Source organism: Poromitra crassiceps, assembly GCF_964638095.1.
Source record: "Poromitra crassiceps genome assembly, chromosome: 13".
In the NCBI taxonomy this organism is placed as follows: Eukaryota; Metazoa; Chordata; class Actinopteri; order Beryciformes; family Melamphaidae; genus Poromitra; species Poromitra crassiceps.
Window position 1 is genome coordinate 40,894,371 of NC_139644.1, and position 25,115 is coordinate 40,919,485.

The following is a 25,115-nucleotide window of genomic DNA, read 5'->3' on the forward strand; positions in this document are numbered from 1 at the left end:
GGCTCGTCCATATATGGTCAATGATGTCACTCTCAAAAAGGAATCTCCGCTGAAGACGTGTTTGAATAGAAGACACGTTCGTATTTTCCCATACAATGAGGCAATCAAGTAAACTAAACTTAAAGCTATAGCGTTAGCCGAGTAAGCTACATGAGGGCAAATGGTGGACTGGATATAATACAGCATGGACTGCAGCGATCGCACCAACGGCAGCAGAAACCGTAAGTTCGCTCTATTTATAGCGTTTCTAGCATCGGGTGCATGGCGGGCGCGGATCTAGATTCAAGATTCAAGATTCAATCAATTTATTGCCATGTCAACAAAATTGATAGGAATTTGTCTTGGTTCGCTCTCAGTGCCTATAAATAGTATGAAATAATTTGCGCAGATTTATGGCGGGCGGACGGTTCATACATAACACGCGGGTTAGGATGGCATAAAAGCTCATCCGCGCATCTCTAGTACACACACACACACACACACACACACACACACACACACACACACACACTCATGGATACATATTTGAGGTTTGTTTATTAATTGGGAAAAGGACCACCGGAACAAACGCCGCGAACATGATCCGGCTACTTTTTCAATCTGACTGGCTACTCAAAAGTTTGGGGAACTCTCAGGATCACTGTGAGCTCAACCACACAGTACACACACACACACACACACACACACACACACACACACACACACAGCTACTCTGACGACTGTGAGCTCCACCACACACACACACACACATGCAGCGAGAGTGGCGGCACCATGAAAGGACAGGAAGTGGAGTCACTCTTTACGTGAACAACAGATGGAGAGAAGATAAGGTCAACTTTATTGTCCCTGAGGGGACATGTGTCTTACAGGCACTCAGCTGTGGGGACAAGAAGGACAGACGGTACAAATGAATGAAAAACAAACCTGTCACACTGAGACGCATACAGAACCATGAGCAGCAGACAAAAGCATGTTGCACTAAGGTACAGTGTGAAATATCATATCACAAGCCCAGGGTATGAGAAGAGGGTATCAACCTGCACATGCCCTGGTGGACACATTACAGTGAAAGAACGTGTGCGCAGCCTGGACATGGAACTGTAACTTCATATTATATTACTTTCCCAGAGAGTTTTCCCAAAAGTCATATTGTGTTCCTCCCATGGCTAATGCGTCGCGAGCTGCTGATGTCATCAACTCAGTAAAGCGACACAGATGTCTCTTGTTTACCAACTGTCAAATGGAATGAATCGATACATTCTGCGGGTTCATCTGTACCCACCCTGAACTCTACCCACCCTGAAGCCACTGCTGTGTGAGCTGTACCCACCCTGAACTCTACCCACCCTGAAGCCACTGCTGTGTGAGCTGTACCCACCCTGAACTCTACCCACCCTGAAGCCACTGCTGTGTGAGCTGTACCCACCCTGAAGCCAATGCTGTGTGAGCTGTACCCACCCTGAAGCCACTGCTGTGTGAGCTGTACCCACCCTGAACTCTACCCACCCTGAAGCCACTGCTGTGTGAGCTGTACCCACCCTGAAGCCACTGCTGTGTGAGCTGTACCCACCCTGAAGCCACTGCTGTGTGAGCTGTACCCACCCTGAAGCCACTGCTGTGTGAGCTGTACCCACCCTGAACTCTACCCACCCTGAAGCCACTGCTGTGTGAGCTGTACCCACCCTGAAGCCACTGCTGTGTGAGCTGTACCCACCCTGAAGCCACTGCTGTGTGAGCTGTACCCACCCTGAAGCCACTGCTGTGTGAGCTGTACCCACCCTGAAGCCAATGCTGTGTGAGCGATGAAATCTGCTAGCGTACCTTGGGTCTTCTGGTGCCCACGGGAGGGGAAGATAGTCTACCATGACACCAACACTCACCACATGACGACTAGTCGACGTCCACTCGACTTTGACGATAGAAAAGTCGGAATCGTACAACCCTTAGTTAGTACACACATTGTGCTTTGGTGAATAAAGTCCGATACAGATAGTCCGTTAGGATACATGGCAGGAAACAGTCAATGCAGGAAAACCAATGTTTAATATATTGCTATAGTCATGATCTACTGTGGAAACTGTTGTTTTGTTGACTTTGGCACTAATACAGGCATAAATATGCACCAGCACACACACAGCAGTCTCAGTCCGTCAACCCTTCCTATCCATGTCTATCTTTCTCTCGCAGGTATTCGCACTGCCTTGCTGGAGTCTGAGGAGCATGTGTGTCCCACCTGTAGGGAATCGGATGTCTCCCCTGATGCCCTGATAGCCAATAAGTTCCTCCGACAGGTGAGGATGTCTCCCCTGACGCCCTGATAGCCAATAAGTTCCTCCGACAGATGAGGGAGGGAACGGTTGCTGGCTGACAAGTTTGACTTTGTGTGTGTGTGTGTGACAGTGAGAGTGAGAGAGGAGTCCTAAGGACAACCTAAATTAAACATAGTATTATCGTTACCATAACACAGCAAGTTGACTAGGGGGCGGCCCACCAAACATTTGTGCCCAGGGGTCTCAAACTTGATGTTCCGAACCTGCAAAAATCCATCTTGTTGTCTTTCTGCCCGTCTGTCCCGACACAGGCTGTCAACAACTACAAGAACGAGAGGGTCTACACCAAAAACCCAAAGAAAACAGCCAGCGCCTCCCAGTCCCAAACTCCAACCGCCAGCCCGAGCCCCATCCCCACCCCGCCCCCTCCCTCCACACAGACCCGCCCCCAGAGGCCCTACCAGCCCGCCCGCACCCAGCAGGTGAGCGGCACGCCAAAGCTCTTAATGATGTGTTGGACAATCATAGTTAGTGTTTTTCCTCCTGCAAGAATCACAGCGTCCCGACTCCAAAGCCTTTGAGCTATGCTGACTTCCAGTTGCACTGGGAACTAGAAATTTCCCAGTAGACCGCGTTCCAGTAAAATAGTCTGAAAACCAGCTCTAGCTAGGCTAGCCATTGTTAGCAATAACAGTTGACACGGTATTTTGCACATACAAACACTGTAGCAGCAACATTTCCATAGATAGAAGTTATACACTGCTGTGTGTCCAACTGATTTAATGAGACACAGACAGAAGTGCGGTATTACTAACAGCTTTCACTACTGCTGAAGCGCGGAGCTGCCATCTTGGATTTTGAGCTCGGGGCTGGTGAGGATCCCCCGAGTTCAGAGCAGGAAATCCCAGTTCAGGTGAGGTCACAGCGTTTTCTTTGGTTCTCTTGTGAAAACCATTCAAAGAAAGTAGTCAAGCAACTGGCGTTGAGGTGATTTGACCAAGAATTGTGAAAGCAGGTACCAACTAACTAACAAAATGATAAAGAAGTTAAACCAGCATACCGCCTTCAGTCGCTTCATTTGTGCTGCTTTAAGGGGGACATGGGAAACACAGGAACTATCTTTCCATGGTGTGCTCTGGACTTTCTTTATTTTTCTTTATTTTAAACATACTTATAAAACGGCTCTCTCAAATCAAGCAATCTGATTGGCTCACAGCTATGGTATATTTAGCGTATACCACTCTAATATACCAGAATTAGAGTCGCATCCCCGGAACACTCCGCCTCTGAGAAAACAAATGGTAGCTAGCTAGCCTCCTAGCCTCGCAAACGGGAGCTCCGCACCGCAATACCCAGAGTGCCTAGCGGTAGTGTTTACTGTCGTCTCCTGCTAGTGACGTCATCAGTATACGACCGCTAGGTAGCCGCTAGCTAGCTAACGGCGATATCAACATTCGCTAGCTGCCTACCAAAATGGAAACATTAGTGTTAACTAGCGTTAGCACAAGCAATAGCCAAAGTTAGCTAGCTAACTGTCGTATATTCAAAAAGAAGCAACGTGAGACAAACCGTGAACTATGATATAATCTATTCATTTAGCGTAGCAACAGGTGTCAACTCTAGCTCTAGGAAGTAACCAACCATAACAACCCGCCCCAGCAGCCTATAGACTATCTTCCACATTGCTTCCTGTTACTCACAACATAGAATTAAACAACATAGAACACACCACACTAACGTTAGCTGTTTGTTTGTCACCAAGCCTGTGTTGCTATCTGACATTGTTGAGCAACTGTGTCGGCTCTGTGCAGGGAGCCAAGAGGATGATTTCAGTCTGTGATATCTGCTCATTATACCACCTAAGGTTGTTTTCGCGACCCTTAGGTGTGGTATAATGAGCAGATACCACGGCCTTTTGTGATCTATTGCTTAAATAACAAGTGGGTAGCAACACAAATAAGTACCGTAATTAAGACCGCAAGTTACCCCTGAAAATGAAGTTATTCTCTTTTCTATACTATTTTGTTCTTGTCTCTTACAATATACTTTTACTATATTCTCTTCCTGTCTGTTCTGCTCTGTTCAATTCTGTCATCGTCTCTCTTCAGGACCCTCTCTTGCCCCGCCCACCAGCCTCAGACACCCCGCCATTAGCTCAGCAGGCTGGGACCCCTCCCGTAGCAACAGGCCCCGCCTCCGCCTACAGCACGCCTTGCTCCTCCCCCCAGCCCCCGCAAAACCACACGGAGACACCCCCTGAGTAAGCACACATCACACCTGTACAGAACACACCTGGAAAAGCACTTGGGGACACCTACCGTGTGTGTGTGTGTGTGTGTGTGTGTGTGTGTGTGTGTGTGTGTGTGCGCGCGCAAAATCATCTGGAGACACCCACTAAGTAAAGCAGCCCTATGGTATAAACGCATAGGGATCCAGATGAAGAGATTTGCAGTCGTGGTTGCCCTGAAATTAGATTTTACATTAGCTTGAAAAACATGGAATATATATTTTTATTTTAGACCGTAATGAGCTTTTCCACCTGGCTAAGAATAACATGATGAGAAAAACGCTGAATGTTTTGGGGGATTTCTTTGGGTGTGACAATGGTCAAATTTAATTGAAGGACCAAAGATGAGATTGAAAGACAGGCAGTATAACAGTGATGTGATTGAAAGACAGGCAGTATAACAGTGATGAGATTGAAAGACGGGCAGTATAACAGTGATGAGATTGAAAGACAGGCAGTATAACAGTGATGTGATTGAAAGACGGGCAGTATAACAGTGATGAGATTGAAAGACGGGCAGTATAACAGTGATGAGATTGAAAGACGGGCAGTATAACAGTGATGAGATTGAAAGACAGGCAGTATAACAGTGATGTGATTGAAAGACGGGCAGTATAACAGTGATGAGATTGAAAGACGGGCAGTATAACAGTGATGTGATTGAAAGACAGGCAGTATAACAGTGATGAGATTGAAAGACGGGCAGTATAACAGTGATGAGATTGAAAGACAGGCAGTATAACAGTGATGTGATTGAAAGACAGGCAGTATAACAGTGATGAGATTGAAAGACGGGCAGTATAACAGTGATGAGATTGAAAGACAGGCAGTATAACAGTGATGTGATTGAAAGACGGGCAGTATAACAGTGATGAGATTGAAAGACGGGCAGTATAACAGTGATGTGATTGAAAGACGGGCAGTATAACAGTGATGAGATTGAAAGACGGGCAGTATAACAGTGATGAGATTGAAAGACAGGCAGTATAACAGTGATGAGATTGAAAGACAGGCAGTATAACAGTGATGAGATTGAAAGACGGGCAGTATAACAGTGATGAGATTGAAAGACGGGCAGTATAACAGTGATGAGATTGAAAGACGGGCAGTATAACAGTGATGAGATTGAAAGATGGGCAGTATAACAATGATGAGATTGAAAGACGGGCAGTATAACAGTGATGAGATTGAAAGACGGGCAGTATAACAGTGATGTGATTGAAAGACGGGCAGTATAACAGTGATGAGATTGAAAGACGGGCAGTATAACAGTGATGAGATTGAAAGACAGGCAGTATAACAGTGATGAGATTGAAAGACAGGCAGTATAACAGTGATGAGATTGAAAGACAGGCAGTATAACAGTGATGAGATTGAAAGACAGGCAGTATAACAGTGATGAGATTGAAAGACAGGCAGTATAACAGTGATGAGATTGAAAGACAGGCAGTATAACAGTGATGAGATTGAAAGACGGGCAGTATAACAGTGATGTGATTGAAAGACGGGCAGTATAACAGTGATGAGATTGAAAGACGGGCAGTATAACAGTGATGAGATTGAAAGACAGGCAGTATAACAGTGATGAGATTGAAAGACAGGCAGTATAACAGTGATGAGATTGAAAGACAGGCAGTATAACAGTGATGAGATTGAAAGACAGGCAGTATAACAGTGATGAGATTGAAAGACAGGCAGTATAACAGTGATGAGATTGAAAGACAGGCAGTATAACAGTGATGAGATTGAAAGACAGGCAGTATAACAGTGATGAGATTGAAAGACAGGCAGTATAACAGTGATGAGATTGAAAGACGGGCAGTATAACAGTGATGAGATTGAAAGACGGGCAGTATAACAGTGATGAGATTGAAAGACAGGCAGTATAACAGTGATGAGATTGAAAGACAGGCAGTATAACAGTGATGAGATTGAAAGACAGGCAGTATAACAGTGATGTGATTGAAAGACGGGCAGTATAACAGTGATGAGATTGAAAGACAGGCAGTATAACAGTGATGAGATTGAAAGACAGGCAGTATAACAGTGATGAGATTGAAAGACAGGCAGTATAACAGTGATGAGATTGAAAGACAGGCAGTATAACAGTGATGAGATTGAAAGACAGGCAGTATAACAGTGATGTTTTCTTCAGGGAAGCTGAGAGTGGAGCTCCTGTTGATAGAGCGGCTGCCTCTGTCCCTACAGTACTGCTCTCAACTACAGAGCCCTCTGTGGCTCCACCACCACTCATACCTACGGTGAGAACACACACACACACACACACACACACACACACACACACACACAATGTCGGGGACACACCCAAGCATCGCCTCCCACACCCAATAGTCGAGGTAAACCCACACAGACAAGCACAGACAGACACTAGGCCGTTTCACACAGCCTATTCAGGCAGTTATTTCCGCCTCACTGTCTGTGTAAACCGTACCAATGCATTGTTGTTTCAGCGGAGGTACAGTAGGAGGTACAGTAGTAACGGAGGTACAGTAGTAACGGAGGTACAGTAGTAACGGAGGTACAGTAGTAACGGCACAGTGGAGGTACAGTAGTAACGGCGTCGAAGCGACGTCTGTGTAAAAAGGGTGAACCGGCAAGACAGGGTTGTGACTAGGGATGGGCATTTCTAGCAAAAACACTATTCGAAATTCGCTGGCCAAATTCGAATTTAATTCGAAATTCGAAAAAAAAAATGTTTTTTTTTTTTTTTTTGTGTTTGTGAGTGAAATGTTGCATTGTCTCCCCTGATTCTAAGTCTACGGCTTTATTAATTAATATAAAAAGCTTCTGCTGTGGATTTTTAGCTTAAACAAGCATTGCACCACTGAAGTAAAGAACATGTTACATGACATTGACATTTTCGAAAATAAAAAACAGTTTTGACAATCATGAGTGGTTCATTAAATATTTAGTAGGCTCAGGTCTGAGTGCCAAAGGGGTGCCAAAGTCACCCCCTCTCCCTCTTCATGGGATTTCATCCGCCATTCATTTTTCCATAAACCTTGCTTAAAATGCTTATAAAAATTGTTTTACTTGCTCAAACCAAGCGATTTGACTATACTTAGAATCAGGGGAGACAATGCAACATTTCACTCAAATTCTTTTTTTTTTTTTTTTTTTTTTTTTTTTTTCGAATTTCGAATTTCAATAATAAAAGTCGACCTTGATAATAACAACGATTATTCGAAAATTCGAAATTCGATGCCCATCCCTAGTTGTGACGTAGGTTTGCCACATTCCTTCTAACCCAAACAAGTTGAGGAAAACGGAATTTAAATTCTGCTAAAACCAGAACTCTCCTGCGCTGCACGCGCTCTGTTTCTGGGGTGGAGACTCTGGAGACGATGGGCCATCGGTGCACTTTGTATGCCTCCGCCGGCGATAGCCGTGCCGGAGGCATTATGGTTTGTCTGTACGTCCGTCCCATGTTCGTTAAGGTGATATCTCAGGAACGCCTGGACGGAATTTCGTCACATTTGGCCAAAATGTCCACTTGGACTCAAGGATGAACTGATTACATTTTGGGGTCAAAGGTCAAGCCCACTTGTTGGCGGAGGTATATATACGTGGTGCGATGGAGGCAGATATACGCGGTGCGATCGTTCTACTTTGGGGGTTGTGACCAAACATGTCAACTCATGCCATGTCATCCATCCTCATTAGTGGGTATGACATCACTTTGCGATTGTGGGTGGATCTTTTCAGTTTTTTTGCGCCAGATTCATTCCAGACCCCTGAAAAGTGTTTTGGCAAATTTTGTAGGCGATCGGAGCAACAACATCGCATGGGATTTATAAAGTAGTGCACGAAAATGAGCAGAGAGGTGCAGATAATTGATTATAATTGCGACTGCACAAATGTAAGGGCCAACCGAATGTATCTACACAATGGACTATTTGTGGCAGAGAAAACCCCAAAGAGCTGTTTTACACGTGTGTGTGTGTGTGTGTGTGTGTGTGTGTGTGTGTGTGTGTGTGTGTGTGTGTGTGCCCAGGTTTACCATACTCCCATGGCGGGCCAGCCCCAGTGTGCCACCTCTAACCTACCCAGATCCTCCTCAGGTGAGAGACTAGTCCAGCAATCAAGCAGCCTTTTTCATCTATTTATTTCTGCAGTTTGCTCTTCTCTCTGTTGTGTTTCTTGTTTTATTTACACAATTATCTCAAAAGTAAACAAAGCAAAAACTCAACCTTTTCTGTCTGAATCTAAAGGTCCAGTAACAAGACACTCTGGGCCACCACCCAGCTGGGAGAGGTCAGTATGTTACAGCATGCACAATGATATCGGCTCATCATCAGTGTGACATTTCTGAATATATGACGGGCCGATATCATCCAAGCCTTTTGTAGGATGAATCTTACGGTTTTGTTTGAAAGAAAATGTTACATAAATGAAGGCATGTTTTTAAGCTAAGTTGAAGTAGTTTTCTTATTTTGCCCAGTGAATATGTACATTTTTAAAAGCATTGTATTTATGTCTGCATCTGCCGGTGGGCCATCACGATAAGAGTCGGCATAATAATCTGAAATCGACCAAAAGAGTTGTAAAATATCGGATATCGGCAAAAAAACAAATCCACTATCGTGCATCCCTAATGTCTGCCTTACAGAAATACCAGACTATCCTGTTTCCTGTCTGATCTCATTTCCTCCTCGTGTTACCGCCGCCAGGTCCTCGTCGCCCTCGGGTCATTCCAGTGGAGGCTGGACCCCCTCCGACATGTCGCGGCCCCCTCCTCCTCCCCACTCCTCTGCTGCCTCTTCTACCACTCTGGTTCGCCCTCTCTTTCCCTCTCCATCCACCTTCTCCCATTTCCCCCCCTACCCGCCGGGACAGCCGCCTCTGGCCCCTTACCCTCCTGGATACCCCCCTGGGGCGCCCCCCCTCTGGGCACCTCTGAATCCGCCGGGCGCCCCCATCCCGACCCTCTCCTCCAGCCCTGCCCCGGTGCGCAGGGAGCTGTACAGACATCAGAGGAGGGTGAGGGAGAGGTGAGTGTCACATTCACTCAGTAATGTACCATCACAAAACAAAAGGCTTCTGCACATGTCAAGGTGCTGTTGATAACATTCAGGTTTGATCACATTCAGCTTTGATAACATTCAGTTTTGATCACATTCAGGTTTGATAACATTCAGCTTTGATCACATTCAGCTTTGATAACATTCAGGTTTGATAACATTCAGCTTTGATAACATTCAGCTTTGATCACATTCAGCTTTGATCACATTCAGCTTTGATAACATTCAGCTTTGATAACATTCAGCTTTGATCACATTCAGTTGATCACATTCAGCTTTGATAACATTCAGCTTTGATAACATTCAGCTTTGATAACATTCAGCTTTGATAACATTCAGCTGATAACATTCAGCTTTGATCACATTCAGTTTTGATAACATTCAGCTGATAACATTCAGCTTTGATCACATTCAGCTTTGATAACATTCAGCTTTGATAACATTCAGCTTTGATAACATTCAGCTTTGATCACATTCAGTTTTGATCACATTCAGCTTTGATCACATTCAGCTTTGATAACATTCAGCTTTGATAACATTCAGCTTTGATAACATTCAGCTTTGATAACATTCAGCTATGATAACATTCAACTTTGATAACATTCAGCTATGATAACATTCAGCTTTGATAACATTCAGCTTTGATAACATTCAGTTGATCACATTCAGCTTTAATCACATTCAGTTGATAACATTCAGCTTTGATAACATTCAGCTTTGATAACATTCAGCTTTGATAACATTCAGCTTTGATAACATTCAGTTTTGATAACATTCAGTTTTGATAACATTCAGCTTTGATAACATTCAGCTTTGATAACATTCAGCTTTGATAACATTCAGCTTTGATAACATTCAGCTTTGATAACATTCAGCTTTGATAACATTCAGCTATGATAACATTCAACTTTGATAACATTCAGCTGATAACATTCAGCTTTGATAACATTCAGCTTTGATAACATTCAACCAGTGTAGGAATTTAGCCAGGGGCAAGTGCAAAAATGCTCCCAAGAAATCTCTGAATGCCCCTAAATGCCTAAAATGCCTAAAAACCATCATATCATCCAGGGGCAAGATGTCTCTAATTTTCTTTTCATTCAATTCATTTAATTTCCATTTCCAACACACACTCAACACCTGCAAACTGGTTGCCAGAAGAAGACGAAGAAAACACACTCACAGTGCACTGTTGTCCACACTATGCTTTAGCAAATTTATGCAGTAATTACTTTTTAAGTGCCCCCCAATTTTTTATTTTATTTTATTTCCTACACTGCATTCAACATTGACAACATTCGATATGTCACACTCCCCCTTCCCCATTCCACTGCATTCACGTCACAACGCGCCGGTAGCTCAGAAACATAACCTAGTCTTGTTTAGGCTGTAGCTCAGAAACAGAACCTAGTCTTGTTTAGGCTGTAGCTCAGAAACAGAACCTAGTCTTGTTTAGGCTGTAGCTCAGAAACAGAACCTAGTCTTGTTTAGGCTGTAGCTCAGAAACAGAACCTAGTCTTGTTTAGGCCTATGGCCTGTAGATTCAGGGATTAAAAAAAAACCTAAAGATATGTTTTAAGATATATATAAAATACTCTACTTTGAATAATAACTTGTGTCTTGATAGTTTTTCCCACTAAATAGGTTAAATTATCTTGTTAAAATCCTTGCTATAACTTCCCCTACTCCTGCCTCATTAAACATTCCAAAGCAACCAATCAGGGTGATCTAGAACATAACTGCCAATGACAGCAGGCAAACGAGGGCTTTAACGGTTGAATACTGGACAGGGATTGACTCCAGTATTCGTGATGTCATGAATCTTGCTCGTTGAAAACCGCCTTTTCAGTGAGCTCAGAGAAACTTTCCACTTTCACCAGACAATTGTGAAAACAGTCTTTTTTTTTTTTTTTTTTTATGTTTTTATTACAATTTGTTATCTTTACAATACAAAGACAAAACAGCACCAACAACAAAACAACAACCCCAACACCCACACCTCTGCTCCTCCAATTTGTACATAGGTAATCTTAAACCATATAATTTTTTTAATTAAACGTCATACAAGTAAAGAAAATAAATAAAAACAATGTAACAAAAAGACATTCTAGCTTCAGGAACTGCTCCCATCTCAAAACCTAATTATGCTTGATCATCTGCTAAATTTAAGTTACCAACATAATTAATGAATGGCATCCAAATATCTTCAAATATATGTTGTTTAGCTTTCAATATGTAAGTAATTTTTTCAAGTGGAAGGTTTAACAGCATCTGTCTGATCCATTGAGTTGAGCTTGGTCTGTGAACCATTTTCCACAACAGTGCAATACATTTTTTAGCATTGAGCAAACCGAGATCTATAAATTTCATCTCACTTTTGAAAACAGTCTTTTAGTGACATCATTCTGCACAGTGAAGCTCAAACATCCAACAGAAGGAACAAGAATAAAAACAGATTTTTGACTTTAGGGGGGTCTTTAACACATTGACTGCCAGCCGTTTTTTTTTGCTGTAGGTAGCTTCTGCCAAGCCGTTTTTTGAGGATTATGGCTCATTTTACAAGAGCCGAGGATTCGTTTCAGCTTGGAGTTTGTGAACATACAATATCTCAAAAGTACTAATAGAATGTGTACTTTCTCTGTCTAAAAGAGTTAGTTTGTAGAGTTAGTAGTTATGTAAGCATTAGCAGTTGAATACAGCATGGTTTTAGCGTCAGAAAGAATATTCAGAGATAAACGGCTTTTTGTGAAATTGGATGGAACAGTCACTTTAACCATTCATTTTTGGCTCTCTCTCTCTCTCTCTCCCTCCCCCTCTCGCTCTCTCTCTCTCTCTCCCTCCCTCTCGCTCTCCCTCCCTCTCTCTCTCTCTCTCTCTCTCTCTCTCTCTCTCTCTCCCTCCCTCTCGAGTTGCTTCAACTCCTCCCTCCGTGGGCGGACAAGCTTGTCACCAGTCAGTGCTTTGCTGCTCTCCTGTGCCTGCATGTCTGCACGGCCGCTGTTTGAGGAAGTCGGGATGGACTCGCTCGTTTGGAGTTTTGGTTGAGAGAAGCTTTTGCGATTCTGGTCATATTTATGCTGCGTGTTTCAAAGTGTGTTCCTCCACCTGTAATCTATCACCCGATCATAGTAGATCGGCTGAATCTATTATGTAAATTTGCAATCCCGCATCGCCAGCAATCAGCGCGAAAAGCGTTTTCCCCCATCCATTTTTCATGAGAATGGCTGGGCTGAGAATGGCGTGACAAGTTAAAAAAATGCTTTCCTTCCTCTAGCCAGGAGAGCACTGTTGCCACTTAGTGGGTCGGTGGAATGGGTTGTAAACGTTCGGTGGCTCCAATAATTATATAAGAGATGTAAAAGGGTTAGATGCACAACCCACCGTCAAAAAAAAAAAATCGATGCCAAAAACGTGTAAACACGTTGTTGGCAGGGAACAGCTGGATTCTGAAAACGTGTTCATACGTTGTTGGCAGTGAATGTGTTAAATATCAACAACGATCAGAAATTGTACACAAACATTAATTTTGGACCTGTCAAATTTTGTTATGATTTTTTAGTTTTATATAGTTTTATTGCACACATTTCTAAAAGCTTGAAAAGCTCAGTGAATGCATTATTTTGTCTCAAATTATTTGTCTACATAAAGATGTTATCAATAGGACATTTAGCATTGTCCCATCATTCAATAAAATATTGACCACAATCTGTAACGATTGTTTTTATAAAAGCATCTACAAAACCCAATTGAACTTCATGTCCCTTAAATATTAATTTGCTCTTGTCTTGCACCGTTTATAGCTTCAGAACTTTCTGAGCTTTGTGTTTCATTTTGCTTTTAAAATTGGTCGTAAATTCAATTCCAGGTAGCGTTACGAAGGTCTTCAAAAAGGAAATGTGGCTTTCTGAAAGCAGCAGATACCCTGTTTGAGGAAGGACTGTTTGTCTGTATGCAGTTGTCATGCCTTCATTCATGCACTCATCATTTTCACTTTGTAGCTTTTTGAAAACGGCTTTACATAATCATTTCAAATTCTACTTTATGATTTCCTCAATATCTTTTTGGAGTTTCAAAACACGAGAACAATATTGAGCTTGGATTTATCCATGTCCCTGCTCTGTCCATTAGCTCTCCCAGTCGTGTGCGGGGCAGAGCCGGGCAGACGTCCAAGCTGGATCAGATGACGAGCGATTTTGCCAAAGAGCTGCTGGAGTACAGACAGTTCCAGAAGGAGAGGAGGCCATCCTACTCCAGGTGGATAAACTCACCGAGAAGCAGAATCACTTTGCAGGCATAGTCCAATTTGTCTTAGTCACATGTATACATTCAGCAACGCTATACCTGTGGCAAACAGTATGGTTGTATAGTGACCAGTAATGCATTGGCGCGCGCAGTAGACGTTTGTTTATGTTGCAGATGATGTTGTTGCTGCTATTACCATTATTATTATTATGATTATTATTGTTATGATTATATATTAGTTGTATTAGTGGTGGCGGTCTTGGTAGTAGGCCTGTGTTGACGGTCACACAAGAACAAAAATGCACGCTTGAAACGAAAGGAATCCAAAAACCAACTAAGTCAATTATTGAACTTTTTACTTCAAACTTCCTCAGCAGTGTTGGACAGTAATTTCTTGCACATTACTTTTAGCCAGCCACATTTAGCCTGATTTCATCAAGATGATTGAAAAATATTCCAGGATCCAGACTGAGATGTTACAGCTAATATTGTGTGACCTATAATATGTTAGTGGCTAGTTGGTTATGTTACATGGCAGTAAAAACGCCACTGAATGAACAAATTGATATAACTTTTAACCATTTCGAGTAACACCGTTTCCATTACGGACCACCAGCGTTAGGTTGTTGTTTATAACGTGGCTATATTTATAACATCCTCTATCTCTGATGATACACTGAAAATACTGGGAGGCGGGCCACAGCGTCTCTGTCGATGATTTGATTTGGCAGTTCTGGGCACTGGTGTTGGCGTTGGCCAATTTTCCGCCCCCAAATCGAGTGTGTTCTGGCGCTAAGCGAGTGGGTTCTACTAGGACAACCAGGCTCTCTGAGTCACGAGCCACCTACGTTAACTTTAGGAGCAGTGCGGTAAATACAATATTCCTGGAATGCGAGTTTAACGAACCAGTTACATGTCCTCTGCATTCTACATCAAATGAAGACATTACTGTTTGTTTTATTTTGTATGTTACATACTTATTGGCCAAGTTATTAGTTAGTTTATGCCTAGGAATTCTGCCAGGGTACAAGGACTATGCGGCCATCTTGCCTGCAGAATGTTCAAATCAAGTAGAATACCGTTTTGCCAGAAATCTGGGGGGTTTAGTCCCCCTTTAAAATGTGCAAAAAAGGCATTTGCAAACAATGCGCTTTCCCCTATTGGCTTGTTCAGGTTCGCTCTAAACACTAGAATTACACAGATGTGTTTACATTAGGCTATCAGGGATGGCAGGCCGCTATTTGGGGAACCCTGTTGTATAGGCTGCTACGTCATGGTAATTTTGTCCAAACCGATGGGTTTTTAGTTACAAACCTGCCCTTCAAGTAGTGGACTAAAGATATAACTCTATATAATCATACATCAACTAAACACATTAAGGAAACTGCAATGGCTTCAACCACTGAGCAGACACATTCAGCTTTGACACATTCAATATTCAACAGAAATACTTGGTAAATGGCCTGGATTTATATAGCGCTTTTATCCTAAGCGCTTTACAATCAGTAGGTACATTCACCCATTCATACACCGATGGCGGCAGGCTACCACGCAGGGTGCTGGCACACCATCACCCTAAATACTTCAATAGGTATATCTACTTTGAATGTAGGAAACAATGTCAGCCAATGATGAAATGACAGCAATAAAAGGTGTCATCATGCCGTGATGCCATGCAGCTAAGTCGGCCTAAATGTGCAGCTGGACTGTGCTGGTTTTGAAATGCCCACATTACCTATTATATGATGTATTATTTCTGCACACTCAACACAACATGCCCACATATCTAACTGTGGGACTTACTCCAAATAATGTCTGTATCCATCTGCTGTATTCAAATATTAATTCAGATGTTATTGTCCCATTTCCGTGCAGTGGAGCAGACAAAAAAAAACAAGTTTGATGCCATCGGTGCACATAAATAAGGACCACTCAGGTAGTCCAAAACCCGCGAGTTTGTGGATACAGCACAAATTAAACACTGGAGGAGGATCTACTAGACTGAGCATAAAAACATTGAAAACTAAAAACGTCTGCTGCATTGGAACAGAATATTTGCTCATTTGATCTCTTTGTTGGTTGGTTGACGAAATTGCAAAAAGACTACAACAAGGAGCATTTTAGTTAAAAAAATGTTTTTATGAACGACTAGATTAACACCAGTGCACTAGTACACTGTAATATAATGTGTGCAATATTGTGCAAAATCCGTAATAATAAATATCATTACAACAAATAGTAACCGGTCGAAATACTGATCTGTTCAGGGTGTCTGCAGGTCCTGAAAGTCCTAACATATCTTAATATGCCATGAATGTGATGACCTATATCCAAGGCCTCCAAAATCCTTGAATGCTGTTAGATACAACCTTTGAGTCTTCAGTTCCGTTGTAGAGGTCTTAAAAATGATTTTTTTCCTTCTCATGGTAAATCAGCCCAGGAATGCTGGCTCATACTCTGAGAGGAGGACGTACACGTTTGTTTTTTAAGTTCTCAGTGGTGAAATTGCTCTTACCTTGATGAAACTTGCAGACAATCTGCTATTAGAAAGTGAGGAGTCTGAAGCTGTTGTTACTTTGTGATGCATACTGTCTTACAGTTAAAAGCAAAGTTATTGTCTTACCTTCTTCCATAGTAGTTTGTAAAATACATTGATGGCAGCGTCGTGTTTTGATTGATTTGGACTCCCTCTTTCTGGTTCTTTCTCTCTGCATCCATTTTCGTTTTCTTCCTCTTGTTCCCTCTACTCTTCCTCATTATGACCTCTCTCTCTCTCACTTCTCTCTCCATCGCCCCCTCTCTCTCTCTCTCTCTCTGTCAGATCACCGTATCGAGGTTCCCCCTACAGCCGCTCCTCCTCTCGTTCCTACTCCAAGTCTTACTCCCACTCCTCTCGCTCCTTCAGCCGTTCCAGATCCCGTTCCCGTTCCCGTGGGAGATCCAGATCCAGGTATTTTGTATTTTCTTTAAAAAAAAATATATACTTAGCAGATCACACCATCGCTGTCTTGCGGCATCTCCAAAATGATCTGTTCAAAATTGACCAAAACCACTTGATTTGGTTATTTTGATTTTGTTCTTCCCCCAGTGTGCCCCAGACAAAAGTGGTTCCCGCAGGGCAGAAAATAAATTACAATCCATGAAAGTGTATGCATAATTTGGTGATGTTTTAAAGTCAAATTTGAGACTCGTTACCGCTAAAGAACGCTCAAGATATTCTAACGGCATCTTTGCAACCACCACTTGTTCCGTAAATACTACCGATTTACAGAGATTGTATTGTGTTCTTGAAGATGTTCCTTTTCTTTGCTCCAGGCCCCGCTCCCGCACCCCGCCTTACTCTCGCCACAGAGACCCCCCCAGCCGGCCACCCGCCTACCGTGGTGGTTACAGACGATCCCGCTCCCCCACGCCTTCCTCTTCGTCTTCCCACCGAGGAGGTTACCGCTCCAGGTCCAGGTCGCCGGCAGATTACCGGAGCGAGCACAACCACGGTAAAAGGTCGGCGCCAAGCGAGCACAACCACGCGCACGGTAAAAGGTCGGGGCCAAGCGAGCACAACCGCGGCCACGGCAAGAAGTCGGTGCCAAGCGAACACGCCCGCGGCAAGAAGTCGGCGCCGAGCGGCCCCCGCCACCGGCAGCGAGCGGAAGGGAGATCCTCGTCGGGTCGCTCCCAGAGGAAAGCGGAGAGAGCAGCGGGGAAGTCGGCCAGTTCCACGCCTGCTCGGGGTGGGAATCAAACTAGCGGCCCGCACCCGGAGAGAGAGCGCTACCAGCAGTGGGAGAGGGAATACAGACAGTGGTACGAGAAATACCTGAGCACCTACGCCGGGCACTTCCAGCGCGCTCTGCTCCCCGCCCCTCCTCCTCCTCCTCCTCCTCCTCCTCACTGGGAGGCGGCCAGAGGAGGAGGCGGGGACAGTCCCCGGTCCTCTCGCTCTCACTCAGAATCTCGCCGCCGACCCCAGAGCAGCACCAGCAGGAGGAGCAGCCGCTCCCCTCCCTCCCGCTCATCCAACGACCGCGCCTCCCCGCCTTCCCAGGACGTCGCCCAGTCGACGAGTAAAGACGACGAGCGGCCAATCGCAAGAGACTCAGAGGAGCGCGATGCCAAAGCACACAGAGAGCGGACGAGGAAAGAGGAGATGGGAGAAGAGGAATCGTCCTCGTCTCCAAGTTCCTCCGACTCAGATGACGGCCGCCAGGAGGAGACGACCCCTGACCCAAACGACTGCAACAACAACAACAACACGCCAGTAGGAGATGAACCAACTGCCAGCGATGCCTTAGACTCAGTCCCACCTCCCCTCGAACCAGACAAGCCTTTGGATAAAGACTATGGAGAAAAAGGGGAAAGAGAAGGTGGAGGAGAGGAAGGGTGGAGAAGTAAAAGGGATCCGGGCTCCAGGCAGGACGGGGAGAGCGAGATGGAAGTCAAGCCCTGTAGAGAGGCAGGTGGGGTGGGTAGAGACACAGACAGACACCCTGGAGGCGGCGCTCCTCTGCACTCTAGATCAGAGAAGAAGAGAAAGAGGAAAGGAGAGGAGACGGAGAGGAAAGAGACAGAGAGGAGCTTTTCCGATAAGACCTACCGTAGCGAGTCTGTGAAAACTGAACTCGCTGGCGATGACATAACCCGCAGGAGCGAGTCCCCGAAACCATTTGACAGAGAGAAGAGACAGAAGGAGAAGAAGACCGAGAAGATGACATGGGGAAGACTTCAGCCTCTGGCGGCAAGAGAGGTCTGGGAGGGAGGGATGCAGGTGAAACCACAGAAGAAGATAAGCATCAACATCAACCTGGAGGGGCGAAGGACGGAGGAGAAGACCCATAAAGAGTTTGGGGAGTTAGAGGAGGCAGCAGAAAGGGGGGAGGAGGAGAACAAAAAGACTGTTGAAGGAGAAGAGGTGAAGGAATCCAGCGGGAAATGGGAAGCGGTGTTGGACAAAAAAGCCAAAGCAGGCGAGGGAGAGGGGAGAGAGACGAGGGAGACAGCCAGCACCGACGAAAGCAAGACACTCGACAAACATCTAGGACAGGAAGAACTATTTGAAAAGGAGGAGGAGGACAGCGAAGAGGAGGACTTTGACGACTGGAGAAGTGCCTTTGGAGGAGCAAAGGAGAAGCTGAAAAAACCAAGGGGAGAAAGGGAGGGGGAGCATGAAAAGAGGAGGACCAACAGAGGAGAGGGGGAGACAAGGGAGGAGAGGACAAGGAGGGTGAGGAAGGACAGCAAAGGAGGGCAAGAGATGGTCGAGTCAGTCCCAAAAACATATAAGGAGGAGGGGGGAGAGAGGAGATGGAAGGAAGATGGAGGAGAGGCGGTGGAGGAATACAAGCCAAAAGAGGAGCTGATGGACAGAGCTAAGAGGAGGAGGACGAGTGAAGGAGAAGAGGAGATGGTGAGGTCCAAATCACACAAGAGTCAAGTCAAGAGTCGCCATAGATTGCCCGACAGGCCACACACTACCGTGGTGGACGGACCACACACTACCGCGGTGGACGGACCACACACCGTGGTGGAGAGACCTCACACCGTGGTGGAGAGACAACACACGGCGGTGGAGAGACCACACACCATGGTGGAGAGACCACACACGGCAGTGGAGAGACCACACACCATGGTGGAGAGACCACACACCGTGGTGGAGAGACCACACACCGTGGTGGAGAGACCACACACCATGGTGGAGAGACCACACACCGTGGTGGAGAGACCACACACCGTGGTGGAGAGACCACACACCGTGGTGGAGAGACCACACACGGCGGTGGAGAGACCACACACGGCGGTGGAGAGACCACACACGGCGGTGGAGAGACCACACACCGTGGTGGAGAGACCACACACCGCAGTGGAGAGACCACACACCGCAGTGGAGAGACCACACACCACGGTGGGGAGACCACACACCGTGGTGGAGAGACCACACACCGTGGTGGAGAGACCACACACCGTGGTGGAGAGACCACACACCGTGGTGGAGAGACCACACACCGTGGTGGAGAGACCACACACCGTGGTGGAGAGACCACACACCGTGGTGGAGAGACCACACACCATGGTGGAGAGACCACACACGGCGGTCGGCTACAGCAGGTCAGTGCCTCTAAGGCCATGTCCACACGGAGACGGAAGCTATCTTTTTTTTTTTCGTTTCAGAAAAGTTTTCCATAAACATGGAAACGTTTCAAGAAATGTGTGTATCCACATGAAACCACTGAAACCGCTGTAGAATAACAGAGAAAGACAATCTCGTCAATAATGGCATACAACCTCTAGGGGCGCACAGTCTATAATGTGTATCTCACTGTAGCAGCAGCTTAAACCCTTGGCTTTGCGGGGAGGTTTGCCATGTCGATGAATAAAATGATGAAACCTACAGTATACAGGCAAATGCAGAGCTGTTCAGCAGGGCTGATGGTCTCCCTGTAGCCTACAATATAGAACGTTAACTATCGGTGACATTCCTGATATCATCCACTTCCATGATCTTTAGACATGTTGCAAACACATCCCAGCGTATTGGCCGCTCCTGCACATCACAGCACAGGCTAAATGATGCAACATAAATATACATTATATAAACTCATGGCATAAATGTGTTTTTATTGGAAAAAGTCGCGTCAAGTAAGCTAAAGTCTTGTTGGAGTGGACACGAGCGGATATCACAGACATCCGTGTGTTCTTCAAACCTCTCACTTCCCTATTCACGTTGTATTTACGAGGGCTATATATAGGGCAAGAGAGTATGTTGGTTACACCCAGGGTTTACATTTCATTTCATTTTGTCCAATATTAAAATATTCCAGAATTGCATGTTGTATTAAAAATAAATATAATTTCTATCTAACACGTTAAGCCTGATTTTGTTTGTGTTATTGTAAAAACGTAGCCGCCGCTAAGCCTTCTGGGAAATATCCGATGAAGGGAGGGGAGGGGTGGATGGGAAGAGTCAGCTGTGTGGAGCCCTGAGGATGTTGTACACGCTGTTCTCCGTGTCCACTTGTTGCTGACGGTGGTAATAGAGGAGCATTATATTTTGCTGCAAGATCCCCACTGCTGTAGCACGAACGCTACTGCCATGATTGTTATTGTTGCTGGTGGAGAGAGGTGGGGCTATGGCGTCATCGGTTCAGGAAAGATGCGTATGGGTTGTAAACACGGAAATGCAAGGGTGGCATCTTCAGATTTAATCACTCTGGGACCCGTTTTGAAAAATTAGCGTATACTCCCAGAACGTATAGTCCCAGAACGCGGTTCCATCTGGACGAAACGTCTATATGACAAAAAACTTTAGCGGATACACCTAAACTCGTCTCCGTGTGGACATGGCCTAAGACTTGCATATTTTCATTCACATGCCCTCATTTCCTGGTTAGATTCTGTCATTCAGTCCTCGTGTGTCTTTGTTTGGCATGTATCATACTTTAAATTGCATTTTTATACAATCTGCTTTAGTTGCATACAGACGCTAAGACAAATTCCTCGTATGTAACTTGCATACGAGTCCCGGTCCGTCCCATGTCCTTTCTGTGTTTGCACGTTCGCCCCGTGTTCGTGTGGGTTTCCTCCCACCATCAAAGACATGTATGTTAGGGTTAATACTCCTGTCAGTGCTCCTGACCAAGGTACTGGCAAAAGAACTGGAGTTGGTCCCCGGGCGCTGCACTGCGGCTGCCCACTGCTCCTAGTTCTAGGAAGGTTCCTAGTAGAGGATGGGTCAAATGCAGAGGATGAATTTCCCCATGGGGATAAATAAAGGACAACTTAAAGGGGCCATATTATGCATTTCTTAATTTCGTATCATATATATGTTGTTACAATCTTGGATGGTCATATTAAACATGGGCTAAGCTTCAAATAAATAGGTGAAAGTGTTTTAATGTTTTAATGTATATTACCGCGGCCGCGGTAATAGAATCCCTGCTCGGCCAGCCACCGAAGGAAATGTCCGGGTGCAGCCCTGGCCTAGCGGAGCTGTAGATAGCTAGGGGGATGTTGATATATCAATTGATAGCTTGCTTTACGTCCAAGTCACGTTTTTCATCGATGGTCAAATTCGTTTTGACAATCCGTTGCTGGTTGATATAATTGTTTTACAACTACCAAATTTAGTAGCCAAAGCAGAGATCACCTGTCTGTTTGTGTTATGCATGACTATCTATATATAGAGATAGATTATCTATTAGATAGATAGATAGGATAGACAGATACTGTATATAGTCAGGTTTAGGCGTCTGTCTGTCTGTCTGTAGACAGACAGACAGACAGACTCGCTTCTACAGCGCTAGCTCTCTGGGCAGAGGTTTGCAAACACTGCGCTGCTGACCACCTGGAGTATTTTCCGGAGGGTGGGGGTTCAGGGACAGGACCTAAAAACAGAGCGTTTCAGACAGAGGGTGAACTGAAGGGGGCAGTGAGAGCCAGTACAAGATAAACAATGAGTTTTTTGAACTATGAATGATGCAATAAGTTACTCTACTGGAGGCCAACAATAAAATAATAATACATTATTGTGATATATCGTTAGGTTTCAATAATCACACAGGAGGTTCTCAGAACACGTCTTTACTGTTCAACACACAGAGCAGGACAGGCAATACAGTTTCATGTGTTAGACTAGCAGGAATACATCCGGGTCACAGAATCACAACTGCTTTTATATTTATCACCGCAAGGCGGCATCAAAACCACTCTATTACATTCCTCCCCTTTTAGATTTATAGCCCTTTATTTTCATAACCAATAGCCTAAATAAAATAAGTGGTTTGGTCTCAACAACATAAACACATTTTTTTTTTCTCTGCCTCTGAAATGAATTTCTTTGAATAAATTGAACATTCTTTTTTTTTCTTTTTTTCTTTTTTTTTTTTTACCACAGATACTTGACAGTGCAGATGTTCATATAGCTACTGACGATACTTAATATTATTTTTTTTATAGATTCAGTCTCTGTGGGCACATCCGGTGCCTTTCTGGGTACCGGCGTTTTACCGGAGTGCTGTTACTGGCTGTGGGTGTTTTAGGCATTTGCGGCCTCTCGACAGACAGTTCAGGTGGTTCAATGAGAACAGGGGGTGATGTCAGGCTCACTGGTGTACTGGGTGGAACATGTGGAACAACACAGTCCATGGGTACTGATGGCACAATCTCGGCCACGGGTGGAAAAAGCCTAGCTGGGGGTCTCCCAACAGTCTCTCGCCATGGCAACATGTGGTCGACATGCACTGTGCGCTGTCTCAGTCCATCTTGAATCATGTAAGTGACATTTCCCAGTCTCTGAAGAACAGTTGCCCGAAACCATTTCTCCACTCCCCCCCTGAAATTTCGGATGCGGACTGTCTCTCCTTCCAGGAAAGAACGAACGGGAGAGACTCCATGGTCATGATGGTGTTTCTGTGCGGCTTGTTTCTCTTCAACCCGACTGGCAAGGTCAGGCTTTAGCAAACTGAAACGGGTTCGGATCTGGCGTTTCAAGAACAACTCAGCTGGCGTCCGACCAGTCACAGTGTGGGGTGTACTGCGATACATCAGAAGGAAATTTGCCAGACGGTGAGTGAGTGGTAAAGGAGTCTTACCATCCGCTTCCAGCACATTTTTCATCAGAGCCCGTTTTAGGATTTGCACTGATCTCTCTGCTGCCCCATTTGACGCGGGGTGGTATGACGGTACAGCAGTGTGTTTGATTCCATTCCTCTCCAGGAACTGAGTGAACTCCTTAGACACCAGCTGAGGACCATTATCTGATACCAGCTCCTCTGGTAATCCATACGATCCAAACAGGCCCCGCAGCACTTCAATGGTGTTGTGAGAGGTGATAGAGGACATGGGGAACACTTCTAACCATTTTGAATGGCTATCGATCAGCACTAGAAAATATTGCTTATCCTTTTCAGCAAAATCAATATGTATTCTTTGCCACACTCTCTCAGGCCATTTCCAAGGGTGTAGTGGTGCCACACCTGGCATTTTCTGTACAGCTTGGCAGACAGAACAACCTTGCACCAGCTCTTGTATTGCACCATCACAGCCTGGCCACCAGAGGTAGCTGCGGGCGAGCGCCTTCATACGACAGATACCTGGATGCTCATGATGAAGATCTTCCAGCAATCTCTGTCGATAAGCTGGGGGTATGATGACTCGCTGTCCCCAGAGAAGGCAGCCTTGTTCTGCTGACAACTCATGTCTGCGTATAAAGTATGGCTTCAGCGCTTCGTTCTGCACATAGCCAGGCCATCCATTCATTGTGTAGCTCCAAACCTTGCTTAGTAATGGATCTTTCAAAGTAGCTTTCTCAATGTCTTTTGCACACACTGGTAGATCCTCCACATGTGAGAAGTAAAAAATACTCCCCTCTTCTGCTGTGTTGTCCGCCGAAACTCGGGGGAGGCGTGACAAAGCATCAGCGTTTGCATGATCAGCACCCTTCTTGTATTCAATCTCATAAGTGTAAGCCATGAGAATGAGGGCCCAGCGTTGCATTCTTTGTGCTGCTAGAGTTGGAATTGCTGATTTTGGTCCCAGTATGGCTAGCAGTGGCTTGTGATCCGTGAGGAGTGTGAACTTTCTCCCGTACAGATACTTGTGGAATTTCTTGACTCCGAAGATGATGGCAAGTGCCTCTTTTTCAATTTGGGCATAATTCTTTTCAGCGTCTGTTAGTGTCCTAGACGCAAAAGCCACTGGGTGTTCTTCTCCATTCTCCAAGACATGAGAAATGACCGCACCCACCCCATAGGGTGATGCGTCGCACGCAATCTTCAATGGCAGGCGTGTGTCATAGTGTGTCAACACCTTATTCTGTAGCAGTAGCTGCTTTGCATTTTCAAATGCCTTTTGACATTCAGTTGTCCAAACCCATGTTGTGTCATTTCTCAGCAGGTTGTGCAGAGGTTGGAGAAGGGTGGATGGGTTTTCCAGGAAACGACTGTAGTAGGCTAGAAGGCCTAAAAACGACTTCAGTTCCGTGACGTTTGTTGGCTCAGGGGCTTTTGTTATGGCTTCCACTTTTTCATCGGTAGGGTGGAGGCCCTCCTTGTCGATGCGGTGTCCCAAATACTGCACACTCTCCTGGAGAAACTTGCATTTTGATAGCTTCACTCTGACGCCATGTTTCTCAAGGCGTGTGAGCACCTCATCCAGCCTTTTTAGGTGCTCCTCCTCAGAGGATGCAGTGATGAGGATATCATCCAGGAAACATGTCACACGGTCCAGCCCTTGAAGAATCTGATCCATAACAGACTGGAAAATAGCAGGAGCACTCGAAAC

At 45.1% G+C, this 25,115-nt stretch overlaps 1 protein-coding gene across 1 annotated transcript in view; it reads left to right on the forward strand.

Moving 5' to 3' along the window:
* The window catches only part of LOC310788562 (uncharacterized protein), a 53,318-nt gene that overhangs the window by 20,430 nt on the left and 7,773 nt on the right, over positions 1–25,115 (forward strand). The window contains exons 9-15 of the mRNA XM_083650095.1: positions 2,188–2,291; positions 2,582–2,752; positions 4,379–4,530; positions 9,249–9,569; positions 13,728–13,853; positions 16,663–16,791; positions 17,157–19,943. Of these exons, the coding sequence (XP_083506221.1) occupies positions 2,188–2,291; positions 2,582–2,752; positions 4,379–4,530; positions 9,249–9,569; positions 13,728–13,853; positions 16,663–16,791; positions 17,157–19,943 (3,790 nt within the window). The remainder of the gene's footprint in view (positions 1–2,187; positions 2,292–2,581; positions 2,753–4,378; positions 4,531–9,248; positions 9,570–13,727; positions 13,854–16,662; positions 16,792–17,156; positions 19,944–25,115) is intronic.